The 19,763-nt window shown below is 39.0% G+C and overlaps 1 protein-coding gene across 1 annotated transcript in view; it reads left to right on the forward strand.

The window, feature by feature from the left end:
* LOC119775096 (macrophage-stimulating protein receptor-like) overlaps positions 1-18,785 on the forward strand; it is a 38,166-nt gene extending 19,381 nt beyond the window's left edge. Inside the window, exons 14-21 of the mRNA XM_038272981.1 lie at positions 1,262-1,348; positions 2,918-3,118; positions 3,205-3,285; positions 3,758-3,939; positions 4,028-4,137; positions 5,433-5,598; positions 17,004-17,140; positions 17,855-18,785. Coding sequence (XP_038128909.1) covers positions 1,262-1,348; positions 2,918-3,118; positions 3,205-3,285; positions 3,758-3,939; positions 4,028-4,137; positions 5,433-5,598; positions 17,004-17,140; positions 17,855-18,083 — 1,193 coding nt within the window. The 3' untranslated portion in view covers positions 18,084-18,785. The remainder of the gene's footprint in view (positions 1-1,261; positions 1,349-2,917; positions 3,119-3,204; positions 3,286-3,757; positions 3,940-4,027; positions 4,138-5,432; positions 5,599-17,003; positions 17,141-17,854) is intronic.
* Positions 18,786-19,763: the final 978 nt, after the last annotated feature.

A 19,763-nucleotide genomic window follows, 5' to 3' on the forward strand; every position in this document is an offset into this window, starting at 1 on the left:
TATTTATTAGCGAAAACCTCTAGAAAACTTGTGACTAGAGATAGACTGATACATTGGGCGGCCGATAGTTTTTGTCGATATAAGCACTTCTTGCGTTCACCGATTCATAGATGCATTTATCAGCAATGCCTTAAGATCACAGAAAGCATTGCCATTATCTCCATTTGCTCTCCATTGTTAGTGTGTTTTGTTTTGTCAATAACGGTTTTATTTATTTTGATACTTTAGTAACATTTGTTATCATTAGGGATGCACCATATTTGGATTTTGGCCAATATCCGATATGCTGATATTTTAAAACTCATGTAGCCGATAACCGATATCGATACCGATGTTAAAGCTGGACAAAAATAAGTAGTCATTGAAAATAGCAGTTTTGTTATCCATTTCTGACACTTTGAAAAATAATATACTCAAATATATTTTCATATGCTGATATCAAATTGATTTTTAAAAACGCAGTATCGATCTATTTTATTTTCAAAATCTTGTGAAATTTCATCGTTCTGTTACAAACTCTCGTGATATTTTGCAAATTCTTGTGAGATTTTGTTAGTAAAATAGATTGATACCGCGTCAATATATCAACATATAAAAATATGGCAAAATGTTGTGAATTTTCGGGGGATTTCGTAGCATAACAATGACATATAGCAATATTTCATTAGTAAAAGAGATTGATATGGTGTTTTTAAATGGCAATATATCAGCATATGAAGATATTGGGATATTTTAATGTATCAATATTTTTTCCCTCGTCTTTAGAAGTTTTTAAGTCTGTAAAAAAGACGTTTTTGAGGAAGAAGAAGAAGTAGTATTTTTTTTTTTTTTTTTTTGACTTTAGAAACTCAGAAGCTGATCAAATATCGGGTTAAATATTAGTGGGCTGGCCGATGTCCAATATTCAGTTTTAAGGCTGATACAGGCCGATACCGATAGGGGGCCGATTATATAGTGCATCCCTAGTTATCATTGCCATTTTATCATTTAATCAGAGGAAAAGAAAGCAATATTAGCTTAAAGAATCGGAAGCACATATTGGGTTTCGATTAAACTGGTGTTAAACATCAGTCCATCTTTTCTTTTGACCATGGTGAAAATGGTCATATTGATCAGGGTACACTAAAAAACAAGATTTAATTATTTATTTATTGTGTATTTGTATTTTGCAACGAGCACTTATATTCTCAAACATGTGACTTTTAGCCTTCTGCTTTTATTTTTACTCACAGTATTTGTTGCACTAAATGTTTTCTTTCAGCCAGCATAGAACGACGTTTGTCAACAATGTCCCGAAATCGGATGGGGAGCAGGATGGACTTATCTCCAACAATTGAATACCGACAAAGTAAGCCATATGAACACAGGAAATAAATACCTTTGTGCTTTAGCCCCATTACTGAGAGGAGGCTTAGTCTGGGTAAAGAGTGAATATCCTGAGCCAATGTATTCCTCTCTGTGATATTTAGAATTTTTGGTTAAAGAACAGGTGATGTTAATCAGGTAACTGAACTCTGAGTCAACTCGGCTTATAATTAAGTGTAAAGTTATACGTACATACATAGCACTCATCAGTGAAAGGAAGGATTCATATCTTGCCAGTAAAACTAAATGTTATTGATGGCATATGAAGATTATCAAAACATCCATATAAATGCGCGCAGGATTTGAAGTCCGATGTTCAGCATGACAGGCAGGGACATTCTCCGCTCTGCTAAAGAGTGGCATTTGACCGATATGGGATAACTTAAAGTAGATAGGGTAACACTCAACAATTGGAGTCCATTAAAGGTATAGTGGAGGATTTCTCTCCACTTTAAAAAAAAAGCATATGCCGGAGTATGCACGAGCCCATTTCTCCTCGTGCATGCTCTGTTTAAAAGTTGCTGTTCTTATAGCTTATACAAGCTTACTGTGCCCGAACGTCCGCCCTTACCCCTATATCCCTCAATCACTATATAGAGCAGGGACTATATAGGGGACTTTATAGTGAACCCAGGTAACTGACCGTTTGGACAGATGATCACTTCTTTTTGCTCCATAGGTCAAGTAACTCCCCTTTCACTGCATGGTGCCTGCTCCATCTTTGTATTATTCACCACTGTCTGGTAGTGACAGCAGTCCGCTGTGACAGCATTCCATGATATATCTGCCTCTTCTGAGGCCTTTCTTTTCTTTTCATATCACTTTTTCTCTTACGACCCTCAGCCCTTTTAAAAAAACTGAGCTTCAATGACTGTCTAAAACCATAGCTCAACACAGGTATATGCCTGAAAATGCGCATGCTCAGAAAAATATAGCTAACGGGAAGAGCACGTAGGATGGCCTTAAGTAAACATATCACCAGAATGATAGACAATTAGGAGGACCACTCATTTAGATGATCCATCTGGAAATAAAAGATCATCCTCTATACCTTTAAAATTCTTTACAGGACACACCATATCTAAATTGTTACCCATTTCGAATTTGGTACATTCCCAGGGTTATTTCAACAACTCTGCTACCGATCAATTAGCTCAGAGTAACATGCAGAGTTAGCTTAACTTAGTATAACATCTATCTAGCTTTTTAAAACTGAAAACCTAGGATACGCAGACTGACATTTATCCCAGTAATTGATTTTTTAAAGAACTGATCAAAGCTGAATAATTGAAAATTAAATGCTAAATTCTTGGCCTTTGGCTGGGGCCTCACTGGTTTAGTAAATTTTCCCTTTACACATATGCATGTCCTATAGTCCTTAATAGTCTAAAAAGTGGATCAGTAGTTAAGCAATGCTTTTAAATTATACCATCTACTGTATGATTTTTTTTTTATACAACCCCTAACTTAATTCAAATACAGCCATTCAAATGTAAAACTGCTAAAATGTTCTTTATGTAAATGTTTTTCTTTATTTTAACTTATTTGTTAGGTCAGATGTTGAGTCCCACAGGAGCTATGGCCTTCCAAGGTTTAATATATGCCTCTGGCTATGATCATGTGGCTGTGCCTTTAATGCCAAGAGACAACATGTCTATGATTAGCACAAACCCTGAACTGCTTGAAGAAGTTAAAGATGTGCTTATTCCTGCTGAGAGGCTCAGAATTGAGGAGGGGCAGATTATTGGAAAAGGTAAACCTCTTTTCTTTACTTGGTTCCACAACATTTACTCATTTCTTTTCAAAGTTTCCCTCACCTGCCGCATCCCCTTTACACAGGTCACTTTGGGACTGTTTATCATGGATATCTAATAGAAAGCGATAAACAAGAAACTCACTGTGCAGTAAAATCATTAAACAGTAAGTGCATTTGTTTAAAGGTTATCATGACAGTAGTTTCTATTATTCTCTGTTGTTAAAATACATTTTGTTACTATCCTGCATAAATTAAATTCAAGGAGTAACGGTGCCGATTTATTAGCAAATGTTGGTTGTATATAATGTACATGTGTTATGCATTCCCATTGGATTTCTCCAGCAAGTGTGCATCTGCAGAGGTGAAGACCAAATTGCTTTCCCTTTCTGAGAAATATTTCTAATGTTCGTTAGGGCTAAATGATCTTGTGAAAAATTTAAATAGTGATTTTTTTTCTTTAATCAAAATTGCAACTGTGATTTAATTTTGATTTTTTTTATCTGCACTAACCAAAAGTATGAAGAATTTTAAAGCATAGGTTTATTGTTTCCATGCCATAATACTGCAAATGCAATTAATTGCCCAGCTTAATTATCTCAATGGACCTTTACTATTAAAACCAACTTATATTAACAGGAATCACAGATTTGGTTGAAGTGGACCAGTTCCTGAGAGAAGGAATTATCATGAAAGAATTTCACCACCCCAACATACTGTCCCTGCTGGGCATCATGCTGCCCAAGGAAGGACTTCCTCTGGTGGTTCTGCCATACATGAAACATGGAGATTTGCGCCATTTCATCCGATCCGAGAAAAGGGCAAGTTCATTACTTACTTTCTATACTTTCAGCTCAAATGAATGTGCTACAAACCAGTTTTCTATATGTATTTGTTTGTTTCCCACAGAACCCAACAGTGAAGGATCTGATTGGGTTTGGGCTTCAGGTTGCCAAGGGTATGGAATACTTGGCTCAAAAAAAGTTTGTTCACAGAGACTTGGCTGCAAGAAACTGCATGTGAGTGTGAATCAAACCCAGATTAATGCTATGTTACATCAAACTTTATTCTATTTAGTGGAATGTCTTGCTCTTAATTAACTTAGTATTGAAACAGTACAAAAGAAGACAGAATTTTATTAACAATTTATAGCCTGTAGCATAAACATGTAACATGTTATTTGACCCTATTTACTCTGATACTCCTAAATAAATTCCAGTGCAACATAATACCTTAAGTACTCAACTGCTTTATAACGAGCATCCAGCTGTTTAACTTATTTTCAGTACAAAATTGGGATATTCTTTAATTGACTCGGGACTTTGTTTAATATTTTTTGATAAAAAAACCGACATATTGAAAAATCATTACGGAACAGAGCAAACAGTTCTGAGATAAAGCATAAAGAATATAGTTATAATGATTTGTAAAGCTATAAACAGCTCATGGAGGACTGTACAACCACTTATTAAAAAACAAAGATACAGTACCATTGTTCATTTAACCATATATGCCTGTCTACATATTACAAGCTAAGATTTAAATAGAAAAAAAATCTAGAAGCCTAGGCTAAATCTGGAAGTGAGAGAATCTGTCAAGATAAATATTACTTTTGTACATTGGTCTTTACTGGAGAGGTGGAAGAGGAGTCAATCATTTACAGTATGCCACTGTAAATGATTTTCCTTATGCCCAATCACATGTGGAAGACGGCCGGAGAACCAGTTCTCTTCTAGGCTGAGTCTAGGATACAAAATCAACATTGCACCTACCCTAAACACACTGTGCCCACTATGAAACATGGTGGTGGCAGCATCATACTGTAGAATTTCTATGACACTATAGCATTAGAAAATTGATCTAAATAAAGAGAAATACTTGTGAAAAAGAAAACACACATTTGCAGTTATTTTTGTAGTCAGAGAATTCGAAGGGTATAAATTGTACTTTTACCCAAATTATTTAGAAAAACTTGTTGAGATGTATTTAGTATATTTTGTTGTTGAGCTTGGATAGATTTTTATTGAAAACTGCGAACTATTTGAAATATTTGTTTACACTGCAAAAACAATCTAAAACCTTATAATAAGAATAAAATAAGATAATTAGATATTATGCAATTGAAAGAAGAGACTGCAGTTTTTTCTCATTTGAATGTAAATTGCCTCATTTCATTGGCAAAGTGTTACACTTACCTGCTTGATTCAAGAAAAAAAATGCTCTTTAGGAAAATTGACCTACTTAGATTTTTTTGCAGCATACTTTACAAATAACTGAATGAGATAGATGAATGTTCACTGTTTCCTCTTTATAGGCTTGATGAAACCTTCACCGTTAAAGTAGCTGACTTTGGCATGGCAAGAGACGTCTATGACAAGGAGTACTACAGCATTCAGAATCACCAAAGGGCAAAGCTGCCAGTGAAGTGGATGGCAATTGAAAGCCTTCAGACACAGAAGTTCACTACAAAGTCAGATGTGGTGAGTGTGGTTCATCTAATCTCTTGTAAATATGTATCTAACTTATACGTCTGTGGCATTTGTAGTTGTAGATAATTTGCTATACTTGTACCTAGAATGGCCTTTACAAAATCAATGATTTAAACAAAGAGTTAGGAAAAAGTCAAAAGTGCATATAAGCATTTCAAAGTGAATAATGTCGATTAAACATCTGATCTCTTTCTAGGGAAATATTTCAGATCATATCTGAAACAACCCTTGTTTGAATTCACCTTAAATTCAGGATTCAGAGTTCCATGGATTGTTGCCATGGAAAAAAATACTGACCGTCCAAAATATTTTTTTGTTTGTGTTTTTTTGGTAACTAGGGCACTGCTCTGAGTGATACTATGATCTAACTGAGAAAACGAGGGATTTTTTTCTTCCAACATTTGTAAATTACTTTCAAATTACAAAGCTTTGTTTTCTTTTTTAGCTTCCTACTTTTCAACCAAGTACAATGCAAAGTTTATTACTTTGGAGCTTATCTATTTATGTATCAAAAACAGTGCCGTTGTCAGAGAATAATGTATTAGCTAACTTAAATACATTAGTAGTAGCAACCAAGAATTGGAATGATGGTCATCTCTTCCAACATCAATTACTGTAAGAAGAAATATTGTAAATATTAAATTTCTTCCTCAATTTCTGTATTTATCTCAAAACATCCCTCTAGTGCCATCTGCAGGAATGTGTGCTAAAATGTTAAAGTTGAAAGGAAAGTTAATGTATTTGAAATACGTAGAAAAATTACAATAACTTTGCCTATCATTATTCCTGTTTATAGAGGCAGGAAGACCTAAATGAATTAACTTTTACTGTTATTATTTTGCAACACAACTGTGCACAATTAAGTTTTTTACTCATTGAAGAATAATCTATATAAAATGCATTTGATCAAGTTCAGCCGTGTTGCCACATGATACATAGATGTATGTAATTTCATTGAAATTAAATTATGAAACTAATAATTCTAAAGTTTGTAATATAGTTTACATTTCCTATGTGGTAAAAAGGATAAATATAGGACAACATTTCCTAATTTAGCTCTATATGGGAAGATATACAAGGAAAGATGGATGCAAGGTTCTGGATTTCGGATATCAACAGTTTTGTACAAAGGGAAATCTCTTTAATGAGGGGAGACTGATGTCTTTTGAAGGTTCTTCTTTAGAATAAGACATATTAAGAATTTTTTTTCTTCAAAATTGTAGAAATGACCAACTTTACTGCTCTGTGATAACATGGAAAGGATCAATTACCACCTCTAACATCCCTATAGGAACCTGTGACAAAAAAGACTTTATTTAAGATAGGCCTAATTTTATCATTTTATAAGTGGCTGCTCTGCTTCCTCCTTGAAAAAGAAGTTGAAAAAAATATTTTAGAATGATCTGTCTAATGTCACATAAATATGAAATAAATGTTCATCTAAAAGGACTTTATAAAATTGGCCATAGCAATAGTGCATAACAATTTAGTGCAAACAATATTGTCTATACATATGCCCGAAGGTGCAATGATGATCATTCTACTCCTATAACAAAATACATTTATTATGAAAGCCCATCAAGCCTTAAAATTATAGATTTTTAATGCTACTGGTCAAAAGGTTGATGGATCTTTATATGCCCTTTACAACCGTTGGTCAGATTAGCACAATTGTAATGTATTGCATTTAAGATGATGAATTATTTTTTTAAAAATAAATTAACAGTCCTTGAATAAATTTTGAAACCTTTGATAATTTTTATTAAAAAAGGGAACACACCATGGTGTAAAAGAAAGCTTGGTTGTTTAGACCTTGAAGCTTTCTCTCTCCGCTGCTTTTCCTGAGAAGAAATCACTCAGGACAAACTTTTTAAACAACACTTCTTAATGTATTAAATAACCATGAGACAGGACAACAGATTTTTATAGAAATTGTAATGTTACTCAGTCCAGAGAATTTTCTATTTAATTAACAGAGATTTTAATTATTTGGGTTTTCATGCCCAATGTGGGACAACGTATTTTCTCAGAAGTTCAAATTGTACTTCGGTAGATTCAGATGCTCAAAAAACACTTTTTTTTGTTGCACACTTTCAGGCGGCCTGAGAGCCCGAAGCGCATCGAACCCCTCAAAAAGCATTGGAGATATTTAAAAAGGAATCTCCTCACCTCTGTGTGGACACAGCTGTGGGGTTGGTCCTTCAGTGGCTCTCCACAAGTTACTCTACATTCAGGTCAGGGCAGGAAGAAGGGATCACTTGGGTGAAAAACTCTTTCAGTTACACGTCATAATGTATATGTATAAAATAACCATGAGATATGAAAACAGATTTTGACAGAAGTTGTAATCCTACTCGGATCAGAGAAGCTGCTTAGTTACCGAAGGCAGCACTTACCAACCGGTCTCGCTTCATTAAAACGGCACCGAATCCCAGTTAAAGATGCATTATATAAAACTCCAGTATCCAGCATCCCATCATTACATCATACAGTAGAAGCCATTCAAAATGGCCCTTTCCAGTCAAACACCAGCCAAATGGCAGCCAACTTCCAGCCACTGGAGTGACCCCCTCCTTCTTCTGGGCATGCATATTTTTTTACTCTGACTCCACCCTTTAACTGAATTACAGGGTCTGGACAGGAGAAGGCGCCTCTCTCTAGAACTTAATGTACACAAATCATGACAGAAAGAATATTTTAGTACAAAGATTAATGTTTAAAAAAGGTATCTTAGGGGACCAGCCAAGGGGCTATCAAGGAAAGTGGGGACATTTTGAATGGCTACTACTGTACACCTTTGAATATGAGGTGACATCCATGGCTCCAGCCTTATCAAAATATTACACTACTGTATGTTCTACGATCAAGGACACTGTTCTCATTGCGTACCCAAATGTTTGCCACATATAGGGATGGGACAATTTATGAAAACCGTCAGAATCTTTCGGTTCGACTGTCTCGGTTCGGTTCGCGTGTGTTTCGTTCGGTTCATGCGCTGCTCCTTTTTCTCATAGAGGAAGCGATTACACTCCAGAGCAGAAGGTGGCGGTACTGCGACCAAAGCCAACCGCCAGTAGTAAACAAGAAGAAGAAGAAGCGAAGCAGCTTAGCCAAGTGTAGCAGGGAAAAAAATCAGTTGTTGTGGAGAATTGTGTGGGACTGGCGAGTGGGAAAGAACAGGAGTTGGAAGACGCGCCAGCAGCACTTTATAGGTCTGCTGTATGGGAGTGCTTTGCATTTAGAGTGACCTACGATGACAGCGGAAAGAAAGTTGTGGATAAAAGTGCAACAGTGTGCAAGCATTGTGCAACACGTTTTGTTTATGCTAACAGCAACATGTCATGCTAACCCCGAAATCCCTCATACTCCGTCAGCAACCCCCGCTCCGCCCCGCTGCGCTCCAGACTGGCTGCTCAAAGCAAAGCCTACAGCCCCCGCTGTGGCTTCGTCTGCTCCCCTCTGAGTTCCTTGGAGATGGTAGAGAGCATGTAACCTGACAACAGCCAGATGCATGTGGCTGAGCGACATGCATCTGGCTGTTGTCAGGTTAGAGAGCATGCGCCAGATGATTAAATTCAAAGCAGCAAAACATACGGAAATGATCCAGGGTTTCCGCGGATCATTTAAAATAATTACAATCCATTATTTTTGGGGGGATTTTTTCATTAATTTCATAATTTTTTATGGAATTTCGGTGTAACAATCAACATGTATCGAATTGAACCGAAAACCGTGACCAGAAACCGTGAATCGAACCGAACCGTGGATTTTGTGAATCGTTCCACCCCTATGAAGATGGCTTTTTATCCTGACAGAGGAACCGTCCTAATTAGATAAACATGGGAAAACATTAGTTTGGACACATAAAAGGCAGGTTAATTCCATTAGGGTATAATGGACTCAGACATGATCCATGAAAATCATAGGTGGATTAATGACCGGGCCTACCGGGCCCAGGCCCAGGGGGCCAGAGGCCCCAAGGGGCCAGGCCAACTTGGCCCCGCGGCCGCGACCCAAGCAAAACTGCTTTTGCAAAAATAATAATCTTAGGCCCCAAGGGGCCCGGCCAACTTGGCCCCGCGGCCAAGATCCATAGAGGGTAAGAGGCCCCAAGGGGCCAGGTCAACTTGGCCCCGCGGCCACGATCCACAGACGGCCTGAGGTCCTAAGGGGTCAGGCCAACTTGGCCCCGCGGCCGTAAGCCACAGAAGGCCAGAGGCCCCAAGGGGCCAGGTCAACTTGGCCCCGCGGCCACGACCCACAGAGGGCCTGAGGTCCTAAGGGGTCAGGCCAACTTGGCCCCACGGCAACGATCCATAGAGGGTAAGAGGCCCCAAGGGGCAAGGTCAACTTGGCCCCGCGGCCGCGACCCACAGAGGGCCTGAGGTCCTAAGGGGACAGGCCAACTTGGCCCCGCGGCCATGATCCATAGAGGGCCAGAGGCCCCGAGGGGTCAGCCAACTTGGCCCCGATCCATAGAGGGTCAGAGGCCCCAAGGGGCCAGGCCAACTTGGCCCCGCGGCCACGACCCACAGAGGCCCCAAGGGGCCAGGCAAAATTGGCCCCGCGGCCATGATCCACAGAGGGCCAGAGGCTCTCAATCATTATTATCAAAGCTAATTCTCAAATTGGATGGATCACACAACCTCACTCACATATTCTTTATCAATTATTAAAGGTTGTTTCTGAATTTTGATCACAGAACTTAATGCAAATATTCTTGATTGATTGACAAAGCTCATTCTCAAATTTTGATTACACAACCTTACTCTGACAAATTATCATTATCAAAAAGCTCTATCTCGAATTTGGATCACAGAATCTCACTCAAGTATTCTTAGCTGTGCCCCTCCCCCATCGAGTCTTTCATAAACCGGTCTGTTCTTTTAGAATCTCCTCATTTGGTATTTTGAACTCGTGAGAGACTGCTCAAAATTTGGTTTCCTTTCCCTCAGTTCAGACTCAGAGATAATTTGAAATCATTCAACAAGAAGTTTAACGCGCGCGCACACACACACACACACACACTTGAGTTGAGCATTACTTGGAAATTCTTATATTTTCCATTTTCCTGTTACTATCAGCATCTTCCCATTTTGTCCTTTTCTTTCGAAAAAGTTTACAGTCTGACATTTGTCACTGCTGTCAGTTAATAACTTTTTGGTCTTTGACCCATTTTGTCATTTTCTCGATTCGATCGTCACTGACCACTCTCTCCTGTCTGGCAGACATCGTTGCTGCCATCATAGCTAGCAAGCTGCCTGCAGATAGCAACATTTTGGTGTCCTTTGTGAAAATATTTAGATAGAAGACAAAAGTGCACAAAGTTGTACAATTATTATCTTTTCAAAATATTTGTTTCACTGTCAGTGTGATTGACCGACTTTGCCGCTAGATTTCGTGTCTTTTGGCCATACCTGGCTAGCGACTAAAAAAATCATTTAGCGACTTTTTGGTTGTGAAGATAAGTGGTAAAAGCAGATCTGCCTGTTGGTCTTCCCACATTTTGCCATTTGGTACTTTGCACTCTTGTTGGTCACTCCAAGGCATTTGTCCCTGCCTTCAGCTAGTCACTTGGCTCTTTTGGAATATATTTCACTGTAATTGGCTCTCTCTCTCTTTCTCCTCAGTACAAATCAGTCTGTTCCCTTGCCATTTAGACATTTTCTTGATTCGATCATCACTGACCACTCTGCTCTCCTGCTGTCTATCAGACGAATCAGTTGATTCTCTGCTCTCAATTGTCTATGCTAGTAAGCTGTTATTCTCTGCTTTGGAGTGTTGATGCTGGGTTGCTAGTTTTCTAAATCACCTCACACACTTGAAGGAAGCAGCACCGATCCTAAACACACAAACAAACTCACACAAACACACACACACACACACACACACACACACACACACACACACACACACACACACACACACACACATAGTTGGTTTATCTGTTGTGATAGGCAAAGAGCCAATGTGCAAAGAAAGAAGGGAAATATGGATCATAAACATTTAAGTGGAGGAGCTAGAAAAAAAATTCAGCAAGAAAAGAAAAAAAAGGAATCAGTTTTACTTGAGAGTGTTCCAAATATCTCCAGCTTCTTCAGTACAAAGACATCTGCTGAAAGCAATTCTATAAATGCTACTGCAAATTCAGCTAAGGTTAGCAATGCACCTGAGCTAGCATGTAGCTCCCAAGATCCTGAGACCACTACAAGTGTAGACACTGAACCAAATGCTTCTGATGCTTATGATTCAACCAATTCAGCAGTAGCCAGTTGCTCGGATGAATGTGAGGTCACTGCACCTCTGGACAGCATAGAAAATGAGCTGAATCTTTCTTCAACACCATCTACAGTGACAACTCTACCTAGTGATCCCGCTAAATGGGCTGAGACCCTCACTGAGTCAATGAAGGAAGTTCTTATTCAAAGAGGTGCAAAATCATTTCACAACCGTCACAGCCATTATCCAGCTTCTGTGAGGAACAGTGGGCTAGGAGGCAAAACCCGATGCCTAAACAATGAACATTTTACGTCACACTTGCCCAATGGACAACGAGTACAAACAGAGTGGCTGATGTACTCTCCCTCTACTGGTAATGTTTACTGCTTTGCATGCAAACTGTTTTCCCCAAAAACGCATTCTTTTGTGACAGGCTATTGTGATTGGAAACACTCAGAAAGATTTGGTGAACATGAGCGAAGTGCTGAGCACATAACCTGCATGCAAGCAGTCTTGAACCGCGCCAAAGGTGCCACAGTTGATGCAGACCTGTTCAAACAGTTTCAGGCAGAGAGCAGCTATTGGAGGCAGGTGTTACAAAGAGTTGTTGCAGTCATTAAATTCCTTGCAGAAAGGGGCCTTGCATTTAGGGGTAAAAATGAATCGTTAGGGTCTCCTCTCAATGGGAACTACCTTGGTATTCTGGAGGTCCTGGCTGAATTTGATCCCTTTCTAAAGGATTTGGGCAGATGGGTCGAGGTAATATCTCATATCTGTCCTCCACCATTTGTGAGGAATTCATTGAATTGATGGGTGCAAAAACCAAACAGGCTATAACAGATGAACTGCAAGCAAGCAAATACTACTCTATCATTGTGGATTCAACCCCGGATTTATCTCATGTGGACCAATTGACATTCATATTCCGTTTTGTTAGCAAAGAGGGCAGTGTTGTTGAACGCTTTGTGGGTTTTGAGCCCATTACTAGCCATACAGGTGAAAGTTTGGCTAACTGTGTCATGTCTGTGTTGGAAAATCTAGGGTTAGAGCTGTCAAATTGCAGGGGGCAGGCTTATGATAATGCGAAACGAGAAACGAGACACACGAACTGAAGCTGACAGTCTAGTGCGGAAGCTGGATTCACTTGAGATGGCCTTCATGGCAGGCTTTTGGGACACTGTTCTGTCCAGATTTCAGGCCACAAGTCTGCAACTTCAAAAAGTAGACATGGACCTTGGTACAGCAGTTAGATTGCTGGAATCTCTGCGCACCTTTGTTCTCTCCCAAAGAGATCTATTTGATCATTTTGAGCAGAAAGCCTTAAACATGTTGGGTGGCACCCCATCTTACAGGGCTGAACGGACGAGGAAATGTAAAAAGTTTGCTGATGAATCAGCATCCCCAGATGTTGTGCTTGAGGGAAGGCAACTGTTTCAAATAGAGACATTTATTGCCTCTATTGATCAACTGAGTTCAAGCCTTAATCACCGTCTGGAGGCCTACAAACATCTGAACAATTTGTTCAGTGTCCTTTTCTCTTTGGATACAGAGTCCAATGCTTCAGTCCTTCTCAAGGCCAAGATTCTCACTGATACCCATCTGACCTCAATGAAAGTCTTGGACAGGAGCTTATACAGTTCAAATCTTTTATACAGCTCAACAACACTGATGAGGAGAGGACCCCTTCAGGACTGCTCAAAACAATAATACATTTTGGACTACAGCCTACGTTTCCTAATACATACATTGCGCTACAGATTTTTCTCACTCTACCGGTCAGTAACTGTGAGGGAGAACGCTCATTCTCTCTTTTGTCAAGAGTAAAAAATGAGCTGCGCACAAGAATGACTCAGAAAAGATTAAATGCGTTATCTCTAATGGCAATTGAGAGTGAGCTGACAAGAGAGTTGGACTTCAATGATGTGGTGGATGATTTTGCAAAATTGAAAGCACGAAAGAAACCCCTTGCTTAAAGGTGCACTGTGTAAGATTTTTAGGTTATTTCCAGAATTCACCCATTCACTAATGTTAGGCTACCTGTTTTCATGAATACTTACCACCACCATAAAATTCTAAGTATCCATTATGACTTGGAGAATTGCACTTTCGCCATTTCTGGGAAGTGTCACCTGGATTGTGAAGATAGGATTGACTTTAGGCAGAAGCTTGGTGCTTTCTCTGGCAAACTGAACCTCAAGCTTCATTCTCTGCAGCTTTGCATTCTTGTGCAGACTTTCATCCACAAGGAACTTTTCAACTTCCCCACTATCGTGAAGGGGCCATCACAAGATTTCAGTGTGTCCAGCATGTCTAGTCTCTTACTCTCCTTTCTTTGAGCCATCTCTTGTTTCTCATCTGCCCTACTCTCGAATTTTGCCTTCATGAATTTACTCCAGTTGAGTTCAACCTCCCTTTTTGCTTGTGCTGCTGCCTTGAAACCTCTGAAGCTCCTGGCACTTCTGTAAAATTATTGACCTATTGACTGCGTTCAGTGTGCCCAACTTCTTCAGTTTGTAGTCCACCTTGCAGTGGCAGCCGGCCCATAGGGGGCGCTGGGGCACCGCCCTCCCTGATAAGAAGAGAGAAACGTAAAATATATTTTTAGAAATTAACTCATAAATGTCAGTTTTACTCTCTAGACTGTGTACCTATAAGCAAAACAAATTATATAAACTACATTTCCCTATCTATTGTCATTAATTTGTGGATTTCCACAGACAGACTCCTACCGTCTCTGTTCTGGGGGCTGTGATCAGACTGACCCACATTTGCAGAGAATCTGTCAATCATGTACTATTGCTAGGTGAATTTAATGGCCAATCAGCGTCTCAGAACTTTATGGTCTTGGGGCGCTGAAAATACTGCGCTTTAACAGGCTTCTGAACCCAAGCGCAGGTGCAGACAGTTAGAGGGAAGATGGCGAATGTAACGACCGAGATGCAGCTTCCACCAAATTCGGTGAGATCCTTATTTATCTACCCGTTTGCCAGAAGAATATCCCTGTTGTAGGATATGAACATTTCATGTCATGGTTATTGTGACTGTGACGAATCCACCTCGTCGCTTAAAACAACCTCTCTAACTTTGCGCGCCACACACACATTCCTGTTATACTGTGTTTGTGAGGACCAATACACTCGCGCTGAGACCAGTAGCTCCATGAACTTAAAACACACAAGCTGTTCCTGGTTACCTGCTGGCATATTGAGGGTGCACACTTAATATTTCAGTGGGGTTAGCCGTGTGTGTGGGTGTACGTGTTTATGCTACGGGGACTTGTCATCTTCAGTCTGGCTGCGTCTTTGCTGGGTTCAAACCCAGTTTGGTGTAATTGAATAAGTCAATGAATCTGTGTAAAAGAATTAAGTTGTAAAAATTATTTGTTTTTGTACATCAATTGTTTGTGGAGGTAATATATGGACAAAACTGATTAATGAGAAGAAATCAGAAATAAGAGAGCCTGATGTGAGGGGCTTAAACTATTTAATGAGGGCTGTGGGAAGAAAAGCGGCAATTTTTGTTTTCTGTTTCTTTGTTACATTGCTGGTAACTGGAGGGAGGCTGAGGCCCAGAGTATCTTGTACATGTTTAGTTTCTTTTGCACCCTGTTTTGAGTTTTTGAGCTCAATAAATCACCAACACCGGTAACCCGACTGAGACTGGATTCTTGGAGGCCAAAGAACCCCGTCACAGTGACCCAAATCATCACTGTTACTGTTATTATATAGTAAATTAAATCATTACTGTTAAATTGTATGTATTGTCCAATTGTTTATTTGAATTCTTATTCCGGATTAGTTGGAGACATACACTAGGCTATATCAGCCCCACCAAAAATAGTTTTCACCAGCCGCCACTGCCACCTTGCCACATTGTCTCTCAATCCCAATGTTGTGCACAGGGGTGCCATCAATGTTACTAGCCTGTTCACTGACAGGGTCCTTTGGGAAGGTCTCCTCATCCATCCTCTGCCTGGCCAGGACAGTCTTCAGATGGGGCAGCATGAGATCTGTCAGCTGCTTCACTTCATCCAAGTATTCGGCAGCCACGTCTGACACTGAGTTCAGGACATGTCCAGTGCCTGTCCAGCCACTATAGCATTCTTGGAAATGGGCTATCTTGACCTGCATGCAGCCCTTGTACCATGAACTGGCCTACACCTTTCTTTGTGGTGCTCTCCGATGCATGTTATCATTTTACCTTTCTCCTTCTCCTCAAGCTTAACCACAAATAGATACAGACTTTGAGCCTCAATTTGCTGCACAGCTGCCGTTATGCCAAAGTGTTTTCCTAAGATATTATTTTATTTTTAATGATAGAAGGGAGGAAAAGGGGGCAAAAATCATGTCCGATTTAGTTTTTTGGGTGGGGTGGGGGGTTTATTTCATGATAGCTACCAACTTCCAATACATAATATCTCTTAAATGACCCAATGCACCATCACTGAAGTGGGCATAATCATTTTCCAAAATGTTTATTTTTAGGCCATTTATCCCCTCCCCCTGTGTCTGTGTGAAACCTGTGCTTGTCAGTGTCTGTGTGGTATACCTAATAGTGTGTGTGCAGTATGTGCACTCTTCTGTACACGACAGTGTGCAATGTCTGTTCACAGTATACAGTATTTCTTGCATAGTGCGTGCGTGTGTGTGCGCCCGCACGCGCGGGGGGTTGAGGGGCCAAGACCATGTCAGGCCCAGGGGGCCAAAATTTCTTAATCCGCCCCTGATAAAAATAATTCTACCAGTGGAATCAATGGAAACTTAGACCTAACTATAATATAACTAGGTTTCAATGAAATATCCTTAATGCTGCAGTTTAGGATACCTTCTTTTAAAATTATTTATTTTTCCTTAAACTTTATTTCTTTTGTAAAACATGAAAGGTTATTTGTTTTGTTGAGATGAGAAGGTTGCATTCAAATCATTGTTAAATCTACAGTATAAATGTACAGAATACTGTTTTTCTGTGAAATAAAATGATAGAAATAGTGGTAAAAAGAAAACAGAAGTTTGATCCATTAAATTTTTGCAAAACCCAACAGTCCTGCATTCAAATAGGTTTTCTATCTAACAACCTAGGGGAGAAAAACTGTGGTTCTGCATAACAATGGCAAACAATCTTTTATCCTTCTGAAATAGTTTAGATTCACTTTAATCTATTTTCATTTTTGTTTCCAGTGGTCTTACGGCATCTTAATGTGGGAACTGATAACCAGAGGAGCCAGCCCATATCCGGACGTGGATCCGTATGACATCACACACTACTTGCTTAAGGGACGAAGACTTCCACAGCCACAGTATTGCCCAGATACTATGTAAGCAGCCCATTAGCTCACAAATCTATCAAATAAAATAAGAAAAAGGTTTTTTTTCCCCTTTTAAAATCCTTTTTTTAGGTATATTATCGGCTGTAAGTGGAACTAAAAAGAAACAAGGATTTTAGTTTGTTTTGTATAAACTGTTTGTATTTGTGTTCAGCCCCTTCAGTGATGTTACTTGATATAACCCAATGACTTCAATGGTCACAGAATTAGTAAATAAAATACACATATGTGCATCTCATTCTCAGCTAAAAACAAATTATAGTCCAACTAAACTGAAAGGCAGTCAAGAGAAAAAGTCATAAAGACAGTCGGGTGACACATAGTTGGGACCGTACCATGCTTTGTTTATTTTCTTTTTTGGCAGAGAAACAGCAGGTTCATTTAATCTTATAATCTTCCAGTAAAAGTATATACCTAAATCCACTCGAGACTCCATGGCATGCTATGGTATTTCCTGTTCACATACTATATCTATTCAGCTTAATTCATTTTATGAAGATGAGTAAAGTTTAATTATCTAGCAAACAAGGTGAACTTTAGCTCAAACAGGCAGGCTTACTTAAAATAACTGATTAGTAGTGGGCACTTTTAGGATTTTGTATGTACTACCGTGTTATAAGTCTCTGTTTGTCACTTTATTATTGAATCCTTCTTAATTTGTTTCCACATTTGCATTCTTAATTATTTTCCTAAAATCGTCCACAGATATTCCATCATGCTGGCTTGCTGGGACCCAGAACCTGAATGCAGACCCAGTTTCCACAGCTTGGTGGCAGAAGTTGACCAAATCCTGTCTGGCCTGGAAGGAGAACACTACATCAACCTTAAGGTTACTTACATCAACCTGGATCAGCCAAGGCCGTACCCGCCACTAAGTGGTTCTGCAGTGGATGATGCCTCGGACTTTGACTCAGATGGCTACTCAGCCAGCTGAGGTTGCAGTGATGCATGACTGTCTGAAATCCCGCTGAAGCATGATAGACAGAAAGCAGTGAGGACTTTTAGATACGGAAAACATTGGTTTTAGTAAGTTGTGGTTATTTTTCTAACCCTGAGTCTTTTTAACTACTGATATTTGTTAAAGTATTGATGCAGGCAGTTCCTCATCATTACTGGGTGGCAGAATGTGTCAAAAGACAATCAGAAATGTTTTTGCATCACTGGTACATATGGGACAAAATGAATGTAAGTATTTTTACCTAATGACCTGTTTGTCAAAACATAATTTTTATTTATAAGAGACAGCTAATTAATATCCAGAGATCTGCAGTGTATATTTTTTTTCTTTCGCCACTTGGATACATGGAAATTTAAATATATTTAATATAAATATATTTCATAGCTTCAAAATGCTAATGTAATTTCGTGCATGCAGAATCCCAACAAGTACTGGTTTATGCAGAGCTCATCTTGCTTTTCAAAACTCTTCTTATATCCAGTTTTATCACTAGAGGGTGACCAAGGCCTCAATGTGAAGTGAACTGTTCTGCAGCAAGGCTTTGGCAGTGCGGTAAAACAGAATATCTCCAAACAGAGCTGCTGCAGCAACAGTACAGCTGTATTTTTTCTGAATCTATTCCACACAGTATAACCAAATTCAGTTTTTTTTTTTTTTTTACTGTTTTATATTTCGTTCTTTTTTTAAATCAGTTTAATACAGCAGTGTTTAAAAATGCATGTACATTATCCTTAGTAAAACAAGGAAACTATAATTAAAAGCCTCGATTGACCGTTTTTTTTTACTTCATTGTATGATTCTCTTATCTGAGAAGGGACAAATACTTATTGCCACTTTTACAAATTGCCCTTTTTTTTTTACTATGATTTTTTTTTTCACTTTACTGCACTGAGTACCGTTTAAATAAAATTCAGAATATAAACTGATGCTATGCAACAAAAACAAAATGGCTCCAAAAATGTTCTTTTGTGTTGGAAAATCACTGTATAAATAAAAAGTACAACTGATTTATCAAAGCTACAAGTGAAAATGATCCTGACTGCAAAAGCATAAACCTAAAGGAGGAAAATCTTTTATTCTCAGCATGGTAGATGAGAGAAGGACACATGCAATGATAGAGGTCTGAAGTGTGGCAGTTCAACCAGAGAAAAACCTGCTTGCCTGAAGCTGATCTTTGTATCCAGCTTTTAACATATCCTTTACATTTTAAAGAATAGCTTTCAGGTTTAGAGCATGTTTCTCTAATGAGTACAGTCTGGTCATTCTGGCATTAAAAGTTAGCCATCATAAAAATAATGTAATGCCAACATACCTGCATGAAAACCATCATGGCTGTGTTTCTTTGTTTGTGTTGGATTGTTTTACTCTGAACAGGGTGTTATTTGGCTTCATTGCTTTTAAGATAACCAACTTAAATGCTTTCATGTAATTAGTTTCCAGAGGTTCTGAGTTCAAGCCCTACTCCCACGGTCTGCCTCTCTGGGTCCCTGAGCAAGACCCTTAACCCCACACCACTCCCCAGGCGCTGCACAATGGCAGCCCCCTGCTACCTAAGGGGATGGGTTAAATGCAGAGTGAATTTTGTTGCTTTGTACTGTGACAATGTAATGACAATAAAGTTAAATTCTATTCTACTGCTGTCAGGGATTAAAGTAT

The sequence above is a fragment of the Cyprinodon tularosa genome, unplaced genomic scaffold (genome assembly GCF_016077235.1).
Source record: "Cyprinodon tularosa strain WSP-4 unplaced genomic scaffold, ASM1607723v1 ctg85, whole genome shotgun sequence".
NCBI lineage: Eukaryota > Metazoa > Chordata > Actinopteri > Cyprinodontiformes > Cyprinodontidae > Cyprinodon > Cyprinodon tularosa.